At 50.6% G+C, this 18,383-nt stretch overlaps 7 protein-coding genes across 7 annotated transcripts; 3 read left to right on the top strand and 4 right to left on the bottom strand.

The window, feature by feature from the left end:
• Positions 1-1,549: 1,549 nt before the first annotated feature.
• N7533_004764 (uncharacterized protein) lies at positions 1,550-5,704 on the bottom strand (the record flags this gene model as incomplete). The annotated part of the gene is made up of 2 exons (XM_057101414.1): positions 1,550-4,415; positions 4,470-5,704. The coding sequence occupies 2 exons, from the start codon at positions 5,702-5,704 to the stop codon at positions 1,550-1,552; spliced, it is 4,101 nt and encodes a 1,366-aa protein (XP_056961044.1).
• A 1,957-nt stretch (positions 5,705-7,661) lies between these two features.
• Positions 7,662-8,189, bottom strand: N7533_004763 (uncharacterized protein; the record flags this gene model as incomplete). The annotated part of the gene is made up of 2 exons (XM_057101413.1): positions 7,662-8,030; positions 8,097-8,189. The coding sequence occupies 2 exons, from the start codon at positions 8,187-8,189 to the stop codon at positions 7,662-7,664; spliced, it is 462 nt and encodes a 153-aa protein (XP_056961043.1).
• Positions 8,190-8,626: 437 nt separating this feature from the next.
• his3 (imidazoleglycerol-phosphate dehydratase HIS3) lies at positions 8,627-9,458 on the top strand (the record flags this gene model as incomplete). Its single annotated transcript, XM_057101412.1, has 3 exons — positions 8,627-8,705; positions 8,756-8,944; positions 9,043-9,458. 3 exons carry the CDS (start codon positions 8,627-8,629, stop codon positions 9,456-9,458), a joined length of 684 nt encoding a protein of 227 aa, XP_056961042.1.
• A 349-nt stretch (positions 9,459-9,807) lies between these two features.
• Positions 9,808-10,507, bottom strand: N7533_004761 (uncharacterized protein; the record flags this gene model as incomplete). The annotated part of the gene is made up of 2 exons (XM_057101411.1): positions 9,808-10,127; positions 10,177-10,507. 2 exons carry the CDS (start codon positions 10,505-10,507, stop codon positions 9,808-9,810), a joined length of 651 nt encoding a protein of 216 aa, XP_056961041.1.
• Positions 10,508-11,174: 667 nt separating this feature from the next.
• N7533_004760 (sugar O-acetyltransferase) lies at positions 11,175-11,969 on the top strand (the record flags this gene model as incomplete). The annotated part of the gene is made up of 3 exons (XM_057101410.1): positions 11,175-11,278; positions 11,335-11,577; positions 11,639-11,969. 3 exons carry the CDS (start codon positions 11,175-11,177, stop codon positions 11,967-11,969), a joined length of 678 nt encoding a protein of 225 aa, XP_056961040.1.
• Positions 11,970-12,418: 449 nt separating this feature from the next.
• N7533_004759 (uncharacterized protein) lies at positions 12,419-13,203 on the top strand (the record flags this gene model as incomplete). Its single annotated transcript, XM_057101409.1, has 2 exons — positions 12,419-12,843; positions 12,954-13,203. 2 exons carry the CDS (start codon positions 12,419-12,421, stop codon positions 13,201-13,203), a joined length of 675 nt encoding a protein of 224 aa, XP_056961039.1.
• Positions 13,204-13,746: 543 nt separating this feature from the next.
• N7533_004758 (putative nuclear pore complex subunit Nup133) lies at positions 13,747-17,933 on the bottom strand (the record flags this gene model as incomplete). Its single annotated transcript, XM_057101408.1, has 5 exons — positions 13,747-14,063; positions 14,121-17,420; positions 17,480-17,549; positions 17,639-17,778; positions 17,837-17,933. The coding sequence occupies 5 exons, from the start codon at positions 17,931-17,933 to the stop codon at positions 13,747-13,749; spliced, it is 3,924 nt and encodes a 1,307-aa protein (XP_056961038.1).
• Between the last annotated feature and the right edge of the window lie 450 nt (positions 17,934-18,383).

Genomic DNA, 18,383 nt, shown 5'->3' with positions numbered 1-18,383 from the left:
GATCGGATCCTGGTGATCATGGTTCTAGCGGTGATGGTCTCCGCCACGATGGCTTCGATGTCCTCGAACGTGGGCAGGAAGAAGGAGAAGTTGCTCCATCACGAATAGAATTGAAGAACGAGGTGTTTCTACTTATCACCGCTATGTTTACAATCACATCAGGCTAACTGATTCACAGCTCACCTATAGGGAACACTCAAAATGTTCCAGATCCGATCTACCCAAGCAACTCAAAGTCATCAGCTACATGCTATTTTCAGTTTTTTTTTTTCAACAACCTGCATTGCGGCGGTCTTTGCCACCGAAAGCAGTACTGCCCCTTCTCCAGCGCAATGCGTCTCGAACGCACCCCCATTTACCAAATAGTTTCCCCTTCCTTTGCCCACCCCGGTTCAAAGGGTACCCTATAGTCTGGAGGTGTAGGAAGATCCGGCTAAGCTAGCCGCTTGGGAGCACTGAAATACTCTTCCGTAGCTCTCTCGGTTCTCGACGCTATCCATTCATTCAGAAACGCGCGGAACGTTGATACATCAGAGTGTAGTTCGTGGTAAACAGTCCGTTCAATATTCTGCACCATGTCTATACTTCGTTCCCAGTGGGGAATGCTCGTGGGATGTGTTATTGGTGATGATCTCGTTTACCGTGAATACAACTCCAGAAACATCGTCTCGACCATCTAGTAGACCTTCTTTCCTACAGGCAGCCCAATCGAAATCGAAAAGAATTATATTTGCCGTTTCGGGGTCGACGAGTAGATTCCGTGGTGCGATATCTTGATGTACGATGTCCCATTAGTGGTCGTGCGAAGGGGCTTTTATATTCCAGCGGTGTAGATCGAGACTTCATTAGAGCGGCGGCAGCCAAGATACTACTAATAGAAAATCCCCACCATGCAGGCTCTCGATGGAAATTACGTACCTAACTAGTATAGTAGTAGCCACTTGGGTATTTCAGACTCAAGACGTGATGTTCATTTAATTTATGCCCAGACACTACCAATGGATCTTCAGACAACAGCATCATGATTAATAATTACCACAGCGAGTACCCAGACCAGCCAAACCAGCTCAGCAAACACCCTTGACTACCATCACAAAAGCAAAGCAATCACGTAAGTAATATTCACGGTCACATTGAGAAGCCCTAGTGGGCAGTAGGGTAGGATATAGAACGAGAAAAAAAAAACAACGACGAATACAACTCCAATGACAGCAATGCCGGGGAAAAAAAGGAGCAAAAAGAAGAAAAAAAACGCCGTCGCTGCGAAATGCCGGAGCGCCTCGCAAATTGTATCCACAAGAATCGCGCCAGAAATGGATGGGTAGAAGCAAAAAGAAAAGAATAAAAGAATTACCAGAGGACCCTGTCATGGCGGTAGTGATGAGAAAGTAGAGCAGAGTTGCAGAATGGAGTTTTTTTTCGAAAAATTCAAGGGTATCGAGGGCCAGAGGCTGGTTAGTTGATGCATTCTGAAACGAAAACACAGAGGTAGAATGACCAGGGGAGGGGGGTTGAGTGGTAGTTTCAAAAAGCTCAACATGGTAAAGATTCATATATAGGAGGCGAGAAAATCGTGTGCGCTCAAGAATCCTAAATAGGAATTTCTGAAGACATGCTTCGTGGAGAAGTGAAAGGGTGTGGTGGTGGTATAGTAGGTAGAGTGTGGTGTGGGATTCCCTTGCTGTACATCTCGTATGGTCTGGCCATAGAGAGGGGAAGCTACTGAAGCTCCTGCAAATCGAGTTTTGGCGGTGCCCAGTCTAGCCGTGGGGGGGCTGTCGTTTGATACATTTGATACACAGACCGGGCGTATCGACTCCACTCGTCGTCGCTCCTTCAAGGCGCTGCCAGTCAAGAAGTTTCGTAGGGAGGACGAAGCAGTCCCGTAGGTGCTGCGTGCGCTACCGGTGCCAGTTGAGACGGTGCTGGAACTGCGGGCACTGCGAACACTGCTTGCCTTGGTCACCGCCGAGGGTAGAGGAGGGACGGGAAGGGCGAGACGTGCGGAAGAAGGGCTGGAAGAACTGAATCCTGGTGGCATTACTTGCGATGTGCGGGCTGTTTGTGGTCGCAGGTTAGGCACGCTCTTCATTCGGCTGGCCGTGCGCGAGCTCTTGGATGAAACCTTGGGTCTAGGCTCTGAATCGCGGCGTTCGGTTGGGGGCAGAGCCATGACTTCCTCAGGGAGGTGGATTGATGCGGCCGAATCATCAGGGGGAGAGGCATGGACTTCGTCTGCAGACACGGCAACTTCGAACTTGAAGTTATCTAGCATTGTTCCCAGGCTTGCTGCGGTGCCAGGACGTCCATCACTAGCTGCGTCATCGGTTTCTGGGTCTTCGATTCCATGAGTAACATTGTAGTTACGCAGGAGATACCTTTGCAGCCGAGAAATTTCCATATCCCATTTGCGGTGGAGTGATTGCAGAATAAATTCCACGTTTTGGGCTGCAAGTTGCGAGCTCTCGGTGGGCGACACAGAAAAGTTGGCCGGTTGGTGTTTGCTCAGACGGTGGCTCTTGGTACCCATGGCTGCATGCAAGGAACGGCGAATTGAGGTTGCCGTCGAGGTATGAGTGGTGCCCGCATCCCAACGAACGTTGTCAACCTCGCGACGAACCTTATCAAGAGACATGTATCGGTCTCGGTCCATATTGGAGAGGCTGAGCAGGGTACGGTTGCATTGCAGACCGTTGACCAGTACTGTGAACGATTGTAGATTGATGTCGTTGTTCTCGCAGTGCACCTCACGTAGAGATTCGTTTTCCTCAAGCACAGATGCCAACGTGTTTGCGCCCTGAAGGCCGAGCTTTTGATGCTCAATCTTCAGGACCTTAAGTGAGGTGTTCTTCTTCAGACCAGTGAGTGCAAGATTGAGACCAATTCCGAAGCGTGCCACGTCTAGATGCGCACTCTCTCCGCTGATATCCAAAGCTTCGAGGGTATCGTTCTCCTCAAACATCAACTGCAGCGACCGGCAGGTCTCCGGGCCAGCATCATATGGAAGAGAAGCTTTCGAGATGTCCAGATAGCGAAGAGTATTGTTCTTTCGTACCGCATCGACCAACTGTCGGAAGTGCTCCTCTTTCTTGAAGTCAATCATCTGCATGGAAAGGTGGGATGGGGTCAGATTCTTAGCGATCGCATCGAAAAGGAAGGAACATCCATTGTCAAGACGATTCTCGTTGACATGCAAATGGAGACTTCGCGGTTTGCCTGGGCCGGCAGACATAGAATGCATGAACATGGCGACATCCTCTCCAGTCAATCCACACTGATCAAGACGAATCATGCGAAGATTTTGGGAACGTTCACTGGCCAGATAAGTAGCGAGAGAGTCCACAGTTTCGCGATTCACCGCTGTTCGACTGAGAATCAGCTCTTCGAGCCGCCAATTGAAAAGCATCTCTGCTGTAATTAGAGGCTCCGAGCCCGATGTCCTGGGTATGCGAGAAAGATTGATCTTCCTTATCTGGCCAAAGTATCCAATGTACTGCTGCAGGACATCCGGGTTCAAGCGACCTTGTACCCCCGAAATGTTGATAGCTTCGAGCGTTGACTCTTGAGCAACGATGGTAGACAGTAAGAGGTCAATTTCGTGCACAGACAGCCCACAATCACCAACCTCCAAAGCTCGCAAATGGCTCTTTCTTTGCGATGCGGCGTCGACTAGATAGTCCAGATCAGACTCGCCCAGTTTGATTCCATTCAATACAACCCAATCCACATTGGTCAATTCACGACGACAAACTGGAAAGATAGCCTCGGGGATACCACAGCCGGGGTCCCGGCTACCTTTATCCAGAGTTGGAGTTGGCGTTCGTGTTAGACAGTACGAAAAGTCGAGTCGACGAAGCGATTCGCTCTTCAATGCCAAGGCACGCACCTCTTGGGACAGAACAGTCAAATTGGTTTGCCCTGGGATGTTCACGAGGGATCCAGATCGGTCAAGATGAACATCAACATCCACCCCAAGTACATCACGAATACCCTGCAATGCATCGAGGTTTATCCCACGGAACGAGATCGATCGAAATGATTCATTGTATCGCAGAGCACGCATAACGGCGATCAACTCATGCGCACTATAGCGCGAAGTTCTTGAAGATGCCGGTCGAAGAAGGCGAAAGCATGGCGCATCTTCACATTCCAAGTCGATGGTATACCGAATATTGGATGTGTCAACGTCATAACTAGCCGAATAAGCAACTAGAGTGCGGTCGAAGCAACCATAGTCTTCATCCAGAGCAGCGGGTGGGAAATTTTCGTTCTGAAGTTCACGTGGTACCACGAAATCATACGGCTGTTGCGTCCACAGTGGGCGCAGATACTCGGTATGTTGTCGAATCCAACAAGCAACTTCGACTGAATGAACCGAAGCCAGGAACACATTAAACGCTTTCTTCAAAGGGGTACTGTTTCATCATTAGCAACGTCAGTGGCAGATGCGGGCTTCCGTGATGCCTCACCGGAAAGTTAAATGCAGGCTATCGTCCCCGTATTCCATGGATAGGCCAGTCAGGTTCATAAGGCCAAATGATGTAGCGGTCTCAAGATCGGATAAAGATACGACGGATGATCGATTGGCTGCTTTCTGCATCGGAATCAAGTGGACCTTGTGCAGTCCAATTGCAAGGTAGCAGCCAGTAGGCGACAATTTGGTCAGGTCATCGGAAGACGAACGGGTAGGAGACTTGCTGGATGCAATCTGTATGACCCGGAACATTCGGAATACAGCCGGGTCGTAATCTCGTTCGTGTTCCAACATCCTTGTTACATACTCAACCGAGCCCCGGTCGAAAGGCAGAGGGTCGTTTGCCCGTGCCATCTGCGCCGCTTGGCGAATACCCACCATCCAAAGCTGTAGTTCCTGAAGGTCAGATGTCTGCATTTGAACCAGGGCAGCCTTGTGAGTGCGCTCATCAAGATAAGCCACCTCTACCGTGGGGGAAACTCGGGCGTCCTCCAGCATGTAAACTGCAATAATGCTGTTCAACGCAATTCCTGCAGAGGGCTCTGCAACCAACAGCTGCATGTCCTGCATTGAACTAATCGAGGCGACGGATTGGCGATGCGAGGCAGGAGCCCGTGCATACGAATGCGGGATTGAAGGGAAGGAGTCGGCGGCCTTGGCCTGGTTTTTGAAACGAATGATGTGGCTGTCGGTGAGGACCAGGTACTGGCTCTTCTTTCGCCACATACTGCCCGTCGTTTGGAGGGGTCCATGATGAAGGATTGCCGAGGACCAGATCCCATTTCGGGGACTAATACCGGCATGCTCGTCACCCAATGACCCGACGGAGGCACTGAGAGGGTCATCGTCTTCCAGGGAATGAAGTGACTTTAAAGATCCAAAGACCGAGGTGCGCTTCTTCTGCATTGATTTGCGACTTTGTTGAGGGGCTTCCATGGTGGGCGTGGCTGCAGAGGACATAGCCGCAGACCAGGCGGCTGTCTCTCCCGCAGTTCCTGGTCGGCGGAGGACATTAGGTCCCGTTGACCATCGATTCGGGCTTTGGGACCGACCAAAGAAGCCCGAGTTGCGACGGGACTTCTTATTCTTCGTAAAGGTATCATCAGAGGGGGTTCGATCGTGAATCGGAGGTCGTAGAAGCGGGGCTGGGGGTGTTGAGGCTGTTGAGGCTGGGCTGAACATGCTGAAACTTTTCCTCCGTTCTTTCGGGGCAATTTTGAGCTCGGCCATGGCGAGAGTATGAGGGAGGAGGAAGAGGGTAGATTTTAACTAGTAGCGAGTGTAGGCGTCGAAAATATCGGCGGAGATAATGGTGAGAAACGGGCTTGTCCCATTGACGACCCCAACGTCGTTCACACTGGACAGCGGCAGTTAGCACAGAAGGCTGGAAGACATGTCGGTGGTTGCCAGGCAGAAGAGCTGGAGCTGGCAAGTTCCGAAAGGCTTTGGGGGGGACTGGCGAAAGCGGGGGTACCGGGGTAGGGACAAGGAGATGGTCAAGGACGTACAGCTTCAAGTCGCCATGGAAGCAATTGACGGGTAAAGATGCTAGGGATAGCAAACAGACTCCACTGTCAGAAAAAAAGCGGATCCGGCGGTTATATTGAAGAAGACTGAATTGCCCCAGACGCGTGTGGCAGCTGTCAACAATGTGGCGAAACGAGCGAGAGAGAGAGGTTGCACCGAAGGTTATAGGTTCGCCGGAAGGGGAGAGTTCAAGAGAGCTTGGCCCGACAACACAGACTCAAAACGGCGAAGTCTAGAGAAAACAACAAAATAGGGCGGTGATCAACGAAACCGATTCGTCGTAGAAGATCTCTTCTACACTTCCGAGAGCTGATCTGACCCAGAATGAGGTCAGGATTGTCGATCAACTTGGGATTGTGAAAGACGAGCAGAGTTCGACTTGGTGGCGGGGGGGGGGAAAGAGGGCAGAGACAGGGAATCTTAGGGCAAGGGTCAAACTCTACATCAGAGAGTTTCTCCCGCGAGCAGAGAACAAGGAACTCACCAGGAAAATTGGACGAGTGCAGCGATGAGATTAACGGTCCCCTCGGGAGGAAAAAGGAGGTGAGGTGAGGAATGGACGGATGCAGTAAAACGGTCGCCCCTCCCAGCTGCTTCGAACATCGCCATGTTTCAGATCTTTTTTTCTATGGAGTATGGACTCTGTACGGAATAGACTGGTTATTGTTATCGGTCTACTCTTTTTTTCTTTTTTTCCGTTTTCTTTTCTTTTTCCTCTGGTATGGTGTGAATATAACCCGTGGACTAGTATCCTCACTCTACGGAGTACGGGTAACTATCCTACTACATATTCAGTATGCATTTCGCATCTAATTGGGTACTTGAGTGTGTGTCATCTCATACATCGGCCAAATGCACCTTCTTACGATGAGACATGCGTTCGCGACATGTCGAATGGTAACCGCATTCGAGAGACTGCGGCTTCTTGGCCACGTAAGAGGCGTACTCCACCCACATCGACTAAGACGTAGTGTATGAGTAGTGGATGTACATGTACTGTACGTAGCAGGGATATTGGCCCGGCTATCTACTCCGCAGGAACCACCCGTTCCCGCACGGCGCTTGCGTGATTCGCTCTCGTGCCACGGTGATGTGGACAAAATTGTGATGCGATGCGATCCATGATGACTATTGATATGCTACGGATGTATATGGGGCGACGATGACGGAACTATCAAAGAACTCCGTACGATCCTCCCGGATCCACATCGAAAAAGGGTGATCGACACCCTCGCGAGCTCCGCTGTCCTCGGGCTTGGGGGATGTATGGAGTACCCCCAGGGGGGTTACGGAGTAAATGGGGTAAAACTGACGTCTCTGGGGTCCACGAACATGGAGATCGCAATATAGATCGACAGCGCCACAAGGGGGTAAGCTTTGAGATAATCTCCAGGATTCAGATCAATTCCATTTCGCGTGGCATCCCATCCTAGTCAATGAGAAAGAAGAGACTGCGTCATCAATCTCTTGCCCAAAATCCTGCCCAAACAAAAAATTAATTCCCGGAGCCTTCGGGAAAAGCATGTTTACTTATTCGGTCAGTTCAGGTCGTTCTCGCAGATACGAGGTACATCCGTCGATCCCGCGCATCGGTGTAGTCTACTCCGTATGGATCATAGTATATGTATGCTCCGCATGACTCGAGCAATTTCATTTTACACTAGTACGGCCGGGAACCCTGATTGCGCTCGGCCTGGAGACGCTCGGCTCTTTTGATACGCCGCATCAGTTCAATGTACTCTGCGACCCGTCTTTCGGCCCAGATGCAGCCACCGAGCGTCATGGCTGCGATCTGCAGGAACACCTTGAATTGCGGTGTCAAGCCGCGATAAACGCGAGAACCTGGCGAGATCCATTCTGAGAAGCCTTCAAGCGGTCGGTAAAAGAGACGAGAACGGAGATAGTCGCGCGAGAAGATTGAGGGCCGAGAACGAGCTTGCGATTGCGTGGCGGGAGGCTTTGGGGGAGAGAAGATGAAAGGATGTGGGAGGTTCATGATCATATGTGCGAATATGGAGACTGAGCCGAACTGCATCAGGTGTTAGTTCTCATTGAACGGCGGTCTACCTGCACTTGGCTGTCAAGGAATACATACGCGGAACACACCGGTCATGAAGCCCAACATGGCTTGAGTGGTGACCTCCTCCGGGGGTTCAATGTCCTTCCGTTGGTTGGATGGCGGTGGCATAATGGCTGTAATTGAGTTTCTATCACTGCCGTCAGATGCAAGGAGTGGTCGCGCAGCCTAATGCTGGAAGATATGATGGCGGCGGTGGCTATTGAGCTCGGGGCGCGGAGGAAGCTGATGAGGCGGCGAAAAGGGAACAAGGAAGAGGAATTAAGTAGCCGAGAGGGAGAGCGAATTATACTGAGTTGATCAGATATAGATCGTGTAAAGAAATCTGGACCAGCCAGTGTTTTTAAAGGGTGGAAACGAATTAATCTGAACGGTCTTTGCTTCAGACACCGAATGGTTCGACATGGTGCGGATCAACCCTTTTTAGAAAGTTCCCCCGTCGGAGAGCGGCGAGTCACATAGAAAGAAAGTATGATTAGCAACAACTTAGATGACTCGACCCCGACTCAACTCTCTCACCGCTGCATAAACACCTCCAATTGACCACCATGGCCCTCCAAGCACGTACCGCCGTCGTCTCGCGCGTCACCAACGAGACCAAAATCCAAGTATCGCTTTCCCTTGACGGTGGCGTCCTCCCGCCTTACGAGCCCTCCACCCACTTCCCCCGCCAACAGATCCCGAAGAAGCAGAAGCCGCAAAGAAGGGCATTGTCCCTCCTAAGGATGCCAGTCATGCCACACAATTCACCCCGACCCAGCAGATCACCGTGAGCACTGGAATTGGCTTCCTGGACCACATGCTGCATGCGCTGGCCAAGCACTCCGGAATGAGTCTGGCGGTTCGCGCAAAGGGCGATCTGTACAGTAAGTTGCGCCAGTCTCGACGACAACAGTCAATCGCTTTCTCTCGACTTTTTCCCAGCATAGCGAAGAACCAGACCACTAATATCTTCTCCCTTTAGTTGACGACCACCACACCACTGAGGACACCTTCCTAGCCGTCGGAACAGCATTCACAAAAGCCCTGGGCGCCCGGCAATCACTGGCGCGATTTGGCCGCGGTGACGCCCCGCTGGACGAGGCTCTCTCATGGGCCGTTATCGACCTGTCAAGTCGTCCCTGGGCCGTGATCAACCTTGGCTTCCGCCGCGAGAAGATCGGCGACCTGAGCACTGAGATGATCACCCACGGTCTGCAGAGTTTCGCCCAAGCTGCCGACGTCACGCTCCACGTTGGCTGCACATACGGTGACAACGACCACCACCGCGCGGAGAGTGCCTTCAAGGCTCTCGCGGTTGCTATTCGCACCGCTGTCACCCGGAAAACGGCCGGCGAGGTCGGCGCTGGCGATATCGTTAGCACCAAGGGTGTTTTGTAAATGTTGGCAAAAAGTTGGAGCCTTTTGTATATGAAATGAGATCTACGGCAATGAGATGAGATACCAAGTTATCTATGTTAATATTCTTTACGAATAGAACTAGTTCAAAGACGTTGCAATTTGAAGATTGCGCGGAAAATCGTGTACCATCGATGACTGTTTTTTGGAGCTTTGAGATAGCATAAAAGACATAATTCATACCTTAGACGCAGACAGAAGAATCGATGCGGAATCCCCGATTTCCGAAATGCCGCGAAGAACCAGCTTCGCTGCAAGGAAACAAATTCCTGAACCCCAACGCGTGAAACGCCGATTCTATGATCTACCAAGACGATATCCAAGCATCTTCTCACACACCGAGGGCCTTCACGGCTCGCTCCCAGTACTGCTTGCGCTCATCGGTAACCGAAGTGCCAACACAGCTGCTAATATACTTTTCCCAGCCCGTCTCAGAACCATCCTGCAATGCAGAGCGCACATCCTTAGAGCACTGGGTGGTAAGGAACCAGGCGCCAGATCCGAAGTCGTAGGTCTCATTATCGCGCAGCAAATCGAGCAGATCAGTGGGGCTATTGGAGACGGCGGCAATCTTGTCTTTCAGAGCGGGGATGCTGCTGGCGTATTTCTTGTTGAAGGCTGGGGATTGCATATTGCGAGCTATTGGTATTTCTAGTTAGAAATGGAGGGATCCGCGGAAGTAGATGACGCAGGTACTTACTGCCTTGGCCTGGGTTGCCGGGGAAATGGTTTTTGTTATACTTGAAGTCGTCGCTCTCAAAGGCCATCAGACTCAAGATTGCGGCTTGCTCGGCCTTGTTGGTGACCTTGTAGTCATTGAAGGACTGAGAGCTGAAGGTGGCGGCTGTCTTGGCTGTAGCGCATTCTCCTTCGGCGGGGGCATCGTCACAGGTCTTTGATGTTGGGGCGATTTGAATCAGTTGAGCCTCAGTTAGGGCTGTATCCTTTGTTGCCAAGGAGAATGGGATGGGAGCTGCAGTGGAAAAGACAGCGAGCGAAACGAGGAGTGAAGCGGTGAGAATGGATTGCATCTTGGCGGGTTCTTGAAGGGCGAAGTAGTGTTCCGTGTGTTGAAGTGATGAGTTGAGGATTTGGCGAGAGTAAAGGGGATATAGTCAACCGGCAACTATATCAGGCGAGTAGGTTGGCGAGTGGGTTGGCTTGTATTGGTGGAGACTACAGAAAGGAGAAACATCGTCCTTTTATTCCACACCTGCTTAGGCTAACATTTCTGGGTTGCATTGCATGTGGGGGATGGGAGGTGGCGGGTTTAGAAACAAGCAATTCATTCCAGGCAGATGGTGGAGGCATTCATACTGGTGGAGGTGGTTGGGGAATGCGGATCGTGCAGTATGTAGGCCTCCAAGTAGAACAATCCATGACATAATTCGTCCAAATCCATTGTCCTTCAAACACATCGTATTTCAATTGAACCAGTGACAAGAAGTGACAAAGCGACTGATCCTGCGTTGAACAATGCAAGGTATGCTGTGACTTTTCATTGGGTGGGTGAGTTAGGAGTTCCCCTCACTGAAACGTTGGCGCGGTGGAAGGTTTGGCGCCCAAGTCCCTTAGGGCGCACCCCTGGAATGCTTGAATGATAGTCCACCTGACCACCTCTTAAATGGCCGCTGAATCTGACAAACGATTGCTTAAACTGAAACCCGGGAAATTACAAAACTTCCAAAGTTAGCGAACATGTCATCTTCCACGGAAATCCAAGATATGATATCGGAGCTGAAGAGAAGCCATACGCAGGTTCCTTGGTGCGACGAATACGAGAAAATGATAAGTGGAATGAGGTCCGTCATTTCTCTACCACTATCCCCGTTCCATCATTAAAGCGTAGTCTCCCTAGCTTTACGGCCTCGAGATCTCCCGAACTCCAAGACCATAAGCTCCGAACACTTACATCGCTGAATGAATTCAATGAGACAACTATTCCTGAAGGAAGTACGCTTGCATCATTAAAGACTCGGCGTATGACCGTCGCTAAAGACCTGCTGGGTAAAACGGGAGAGAGAGTAAATATCGAGCCGCCCTTTTTTGTTGGGTGGGGCTGTAACGTCTTTATTGGGAACGATGTATACATCAATCGCGAGTTAGTTGACATCTCTTTACTGACTGGCAGCCCCCACGTCTCATGCACTACATACTTACAGAGACCTCTGGGCTCATAGTGCATCCCTTTTTGATAATGCATTTATCCGAATCGATGATCGCGTTCTGATCGGGCCCGGTGTGTGTATCTGCACGGGTACACATCAACCCGACGCAAAGGACCGGAGAGAAAACAGTGGAACTTCTTTTGCTCGCCCAATAATTATTGAGGCAGATTGTTGGATTGGAGCCCGGGCTACGATTCTGGACGGTGTTCGTATTGGATCAGGCACTACAATTGCAGCAGGAGCTGTGGTGACACGCGATATTGAACCACGGTGTCTTGCTGGGGGTATACCCGCTAGGATTATTCGTAGATTTGAGGATGACTGAAGTCTGGACGACTCCTGTGTTTGAAAGGTAGATTGAAGGGCAGGATTCTATATTTTGAAGTCAAAGTTTCTTTAGGGTGTTATTTACTAATGATGAAACCAATACTGGAATGTGCTGGTGGGAATGCCAAGACATTCTAAACAAGTTCACCTCAGCCTCTCTCGCCTAATTTCCCGAGCTCCGGACCCTAGATTTCTAATGTCAATTGGTTAATTGAGCAATTGAGTCAATGTAATTGGTTTTAAAGCTAGCTACAATCGTATATTTCACAAGAATTGACCACTGGGGCTCATGGCGTGATGTGTATGGCGTGACTTGTCACATCATCCCATGATAACACGAAATAGTATAATCCCGGGCTAACAAACACACCAATTGAAGAGCGAATAGTCTCTTCCAAAGCTCTACAAGCTTTATGAAGCCAAACCATCAAACAACAAACGAGAAACATGCTAATTAAAGCCCTCCGTCATGATGCATTAAGGTTGGTGGGGCCGGGTTTAGTGCAACCCCCCCGCATTTTCGGGGGTATGAGGTCACGAGTCACGCGAGATGCGGCACCATCTTTGGTTGCTCAGCTTCGGCTTGTCTTCCCTTTCCATTTCCATTTCCCTTTCTCATCCATCTCAAAACATCATCTCAAGTACTTCCCATCAGTTCGTCCCCTCCCCCGTCCTCTACCGTGGTTCGTTGGCCATCCCATACTGATGAGGACAGTGACTCGCTCTCACAAATTCAATGACCGTGAATACCAGGCTCCTGAGAGTGGTGTGATAGCCCCTCAGGAGAACCTCCCTCGATTCTTCGGCAAGTCCGGTCCAACCGATGCCGACCCTAAGAAGACAAAGAAAGATGGTGGTGGTAAGGGTAACTGGTAAGTCTACTGAACTGCATCCAATGCATCATCGTCACCCTCCTTGTCGTCCTTTCTCCCTCGCCATTCGCTGCTGGAACCATGTACTAATCCGACCCCACCTCATTCAGGGGCCGTGATGGCGAAGAAGTCCATGACTATGGCTACACCTTTAACAATGCTCGCCGTCGTTCAAACAGCAGCACACAGGGCCTCGCCGACTTCAGAACCAAGTTCGAGACCATCGACCCGGAGCCCGTTTTCGAAGAACAGGTCCACGGCGGCGAAGTGGTGAACGAGAACGGGGAAACCGTCACCAAGGTCGATAGTGCCAGCAGCAGCAGTCCTAGTGAGACTGAGCAGAATGGGGCCAAGGTGTAAGCGGGTCGTCGTCATGGTCGAGTTGTTGACGACCTCGTTGTTTCTATTATTGTGCCAAGATCTACATAACCAAACCTACGGTAACGACTGTCAATGGAGTATCTAAAGTCTCGGAATTTATCATTATTTTTTGTTTTCCTTTCATCAAACCGCGTAGATAGGTACTATTATAATTGAAATAGCCTTCTATTGGGCAATCAGACTGACAATACGTTAAAGCGCCGGTTGATAGTAGTTACTAGTCGTCCTCGTACTTTGACGTTGCACCCACGCATCAATTGAGTCTGTGCCACGCGTCGACCAGAGAATGCCTTCATTGAAGGCGGGGTATCCATTGACGAAAATATCTCGTAAGATCACCCAAGGCAACAAGATATTTCAAGAAACATATCATTACGCGAAAGAGCACGAGAGTGAACGAGAGAAATAGGAGACTCAGATATTCCGTAAATGCTACAAATACAAATCATATCAACCCGCAGATCATTGTGAAACCTCTAGCACCGCCACGAATCAAGGGGAAAAAAAAGAAACCACACTGGCTTAAACGAACGTCAATCGCGCCTTGGAATCCTGCGAGGGCGAAGAAGCCTGGACCCCAGCATTGCCCGCGGGAGTATCTGGTTGGGGCGCTGTCTGGGACCCAATTGATTCCAGGAGATTTTGGAACCAGAAGTCAAGCTTGCCGGTTTCAATATAATCACGTAGAAGATCGTCTTCTCGCTGGAGGTCGGTAGCAACCCGCGCCCTTTGTTCCGGGCGGAAGCGTGAGACGAGGATGTCCGACTCAGAGTCGGCCATCAAGGCCTCGGCAGGGGATACGGGCTGGAAGAGAGATTGGAGACTCATATCAGAGTGTTCTATAGAAAGGATGTTAGAATGTGATGTGTTGGAATGGAGATTCATCTTAAACTTACCTCTCAAACAGGTCAACAAGGTCTGGTAGATGGCGGTGTCACGAGTGGCACTGTCCGAGTCTCCGTTGGTTCCCTCTGCGGCCTTTCCAAGAGCGTTCCAGTTATCCTTGATCATGCATCGTCGCCAAATTAGCTTTCGCAAGGCAGATACATATGAAGGGTCTCGCTGCGCATCGCGGCTATGATCGAGAACCCGGAGGGCTTGGTAGAATTCGCGGCTGCAAATATCGCTGTCCACATCTTCCGGTACCTCGACATAACCGATTAGGGTGAGGACATCAAGAAGTCCGTCGGTTCCGATGAGACTTCGGTTGACGAGAGTAGAAAGAGCGTCACCTAAGATTTCGTGAAGAGATGGACGATCTTGCGCCAGATAGCTTCCAAAGTAATCCAAGGCAAGCTCTTGCTCGGCCTTGTGGTCGATTGCACCATCAGTAAATTGACGGATGTAGTGGTAGAGCTTGTGTTGAGTCTCGTCGATGGCGATGGAGTCGTCGAGGCGGTCGATATCCTCTTGGAAGGCCGAAGTGTTGCCAAGGGAAGGGTTCTTTTCCCTTGAAGCCAACTTGCTGAGCTTCGCCAGCGAAATCTCGACATGGTGGTTCCAAAGTTGTTTTTCGCTGCCGATGGCCAGGTTTTCCAAGCATGCAGCAGCGGATTCGTAATCATCTTCGCCGGCCACATCGTTCATCCAGCTGAGTTTAGCATATGCAGGTGTTTTCCGGAGGAAGCTGGTTACGGGCCGCTGATACTTCCTCATTGAGAGTAACGCGCCAGGATTTCCCATAGAAATCTGCCGTGTAAAGTATGCGTCTGACCAAGCCTCGCCAAACTTGTCGAAATATTGTGCAATCCGGCGCTCAACATCTGCAACGCTATTTCCGATAGGAGCTACACCAAACACAGATGTCTCCGCGTTCTCTAATGCCAGACCCTTCTCTGCGCGTTCCTTGACTTGGTCAGAAAGCTCGAGAATTAGCTCGACCAGAGCTTCCATGTCACGGAATCGCTCGGCCAGAACGATTGCGTCTTGGAGATGGTCAATTCCTGCCAATTTGAAGAGCGACCACTTGCGTTCCTTGACAAAAGATTGCTCAATCGAAACACCTTCATCGACGAGTTTGGGGTCATCCTGTGCTGCAAGCCAACGTGTTCGCTCGCGGTGCATTTGACCGACGGATCGAAGGTGACGCGTACTGTTTGCGGCGAGTCTCTTTGCGATTTGTCCGTCCGGTGCATCTGCGCTAGATTTCTTTTGTTGCGCCCAAAATAGAACGCTATCGATTTCGATTTCCAAAAGATCTCTGGCTTCCGCGTATCCCGTTCGTCGAGAGGTCCAGAATTCGGGTAGAGTGTCGTACCCATCGGCAAGAACGCCATCCTCCACAAAGTCGTCGCCCAGGCCATACATTGAAGCATGATCATCACGATACCGGAAGGCTGTTTCTGTAACCGCAAGGAACAGCTCACTGGCCTCCAAAATCTGCTCCGAGTTCTTGCGCGTCTGCTTGGAGCTGCCCTTGCGAGACTTGACCGAGTGCTTGATCCATGGAATAATATGCTCCATCTGATAAGTATCCTTCAAGAACCACTGACGGACGGGATCGGTGTCGCCGCTTGGGGAAGTCTTGAACTTTTCGTTCATCGAATCGATTACCTGGCCAAGGAACAGACCCTCGTTCTTGTTCCGGAGCGTCTCTTCCAATTTCCACATAGCCCGCTGGGCAGCAAGCTTCTCTGCGCCCCAAAGGAGCTCCCATCTAGCCGTACGGCCCAAGGGATTGCCCTTCTTTGAGAGTAGAGACGCAAGGTCGCTGAGGGCTTTGGCCCGAAGTCGCAGATTTTGATCGATGGAAATCGTAGTGCTGGGAATAAATCGGGTGTCGGACTGAAGAAGCTCCCTACAGATTTCCAAGGAGGCTTGTTCAACCTCCTCGGGAGGAAAGTCGAGACCGCCATCGCCAACCAGGTTAAGAGGGTTCTTTGCCATAGTACCGAAGAAAATGGCCTGCTCAAGTTTGTGTTTGGCCGTGACTGGGCCTTCCTCCACATCATGCTCTGTAGAAAATTGAGGAGTCACATCGATTCGGACAACACCAAAGTTTCGAATCATGATCACACATGAAGAGCCGTCTTCATCGTCAGTGCGTTCCTCGGGGCCATATCCCAGTACTTCGAACTCTTTGCCGGATCGAAGGTTGATTGTATCCTGGAAAGGAAGGGCCAACCTCTGGGTGTCGTGTAGGAGTTGGGAGGTTGGAGACTCGTCAATAGCTGTAAGTGATAGAATAACGACGGATTGCCCAAGTATGATGAAAGCAGTATCTTCGGAGCTTGTGGTCAGAATCTTGGGTTTCAACTCCTGGCCCATGGCCGGGATGCTGTGGAGGCCCACGGCAAATGTAGACTGGACGCGCGATTGGTTTCCAGATAACTGGAGCTGGACGACAAACATTGTTTTGGCCTCCAACGACTGAGGGGTGCTGACGACAACGAAAAGGCCCCATGATTCATCAGACTCCTGCTCCTCCGAAGACTGAGCAGAAAAGGCAAAATCCATGACCTTGAGATCGACCTCACTCACACTCTTCATATCCGAAGGGAGTGCTGCCGCAATCTCCTCCTTAACATCGTACTTCTTTTTCAAGGCGCTTCCGTGATGCCAATGGGTGTTCCAGATCTCAACCAGGCCAGTCGAAGTCGCGACAAGCACATCTCGCTGTCCACGCTGGCGGGGGGCACCAGGGCGAACAGCAGTGACCTCTTTCCTCCAATATCCACCGCCCAAAACATTCTTCAGTCCGCCGAAAAGTCCACCTCCACTGCCACCAGTGCTCCTGAGGAAGTTGACCAATACAGAGGGCTTGCCCTGAGGGTCTCTCAGGGTGACATGTGCTACTCGCCCAGAGGAGAATGTAATGATAAGCCCCGATGGCTCACAGTTCATAACCTCCACCGCAACTTCTCCGGAAAGTAGTCCGGGCGTAGACCCTTGAATTCCATTTTGCTTTTGTCGAGATAATGCCAAAGATGCTGCGCTAGATACAGTCTCCCAATATATGATTTTGCCCGTCGAAGGAATGATGATGAGAAGACCGGGGTGTTCAGTGGCTGTAGATACTAGGGCACCGATGGGTACGGGTCCATATGGGTCTCGGCATGATTCGGGAATCGACACGGTGAAGGTTTCGGAGGGCGAAGGCGAAGAAGTGGCGACTGAGTAGGGCCATAAGATAGCATGTGAGTGTGTCAAGGCCAAGGCATGGTCATGACCGGGCGCGAAAAAGCACTTCAATGGATCTGTTTCCACCATGTTAGGGCCAGTATCACAAATTCAGACAATATGTAGAGCAGCTTACCTGACTGTGAGCCTCGGATCTGATCCGGCAGAGCTGGAAGTTGATTGACAATGTAGTAATCGGTTTTTGACTATTTTCAGCGGTGTCAGCGGCCATACCTTGCACACAGACAAAGTGGTATCTCCAACGGGCAGTCGATCAAAGCATGTATTGACTTACTAGGGCTACTGCTCCCTCCGAATCAACTTTAGAAGCTTCACTCGGTTTTGCGCCGCGAATTGGTAGATGTGAGTCGAGGCCAGTGGGGTCCGTAGCTAGGTCGTGATCGTTGGACAAGACCGATGTCGCGGACTGTGCTTCTGCAGCATTGTCTCTCAGCAAGCTCGCAGCGGTGGTATCTCCGGATTGACGTAGAACGGAACGTTGTCTCTTCGCTTTGGGGGGGACCGACCGAGTCGTCGGAGCTGGTTCTCTGGCGGCGTCGAGACGTGCGAGCGGCTCGAGGTGCGAACATTTTTTTGGTATCGAAACTGGTCTGAGCCTTCACATTACACCGGCCGAAGCCAGGAGATAGAGTGAAAGAATGGCCTGGGGAGAATGCGCCTAGATATGGCGAAGAAGGGCGCAATCAGACAGCAATGGAAGGATGGGCTCAGAGCTCTGGCAATGAGTGTTTACACCAAAGAAGTTGGCGTTCTGCCCGGGGCGGTGAGGACGTCGCGACCAGCGGAATGCACTCACTTCCCTATTAGTACCTACTAGTAGTAGTAGTAGTAGCTACTAGAAATGGACAATATATCGTATTAACAGTACTTAATACTTATTTTACTTACTTAAAAGGTCAATTGATTCATTAAAAGTTTTATCTCTGGTAACAAACTTTGAACTTATTTAGTCCTTCAAAGGAACCTTGGAACTTTGAGCTAAAAAGGCGGCAATATATAGCAAAAGTTGGAAAATACTA

Source organism: Penicillium manginii (assembly GCF_028828005.1).
Source record: "Penicillium manginii strain IBT 31320 chromosome Unknown utg000004l:1.0-7231830.0:1.0-7236170.0, whole genome shotgun sequence".
Lineage (NCBI taxonomy): Eukaryota > Fungi > Ascomycota > Eurotiomycetes > Eurotiales > Aspergillaceae > Penicillium > Penicillium manginii.
The sequence above is the reverse complement of the archived record's forward strand: the minus strand, read 5'-3'. Positions and strand labels throughout refer to the sequence as shown.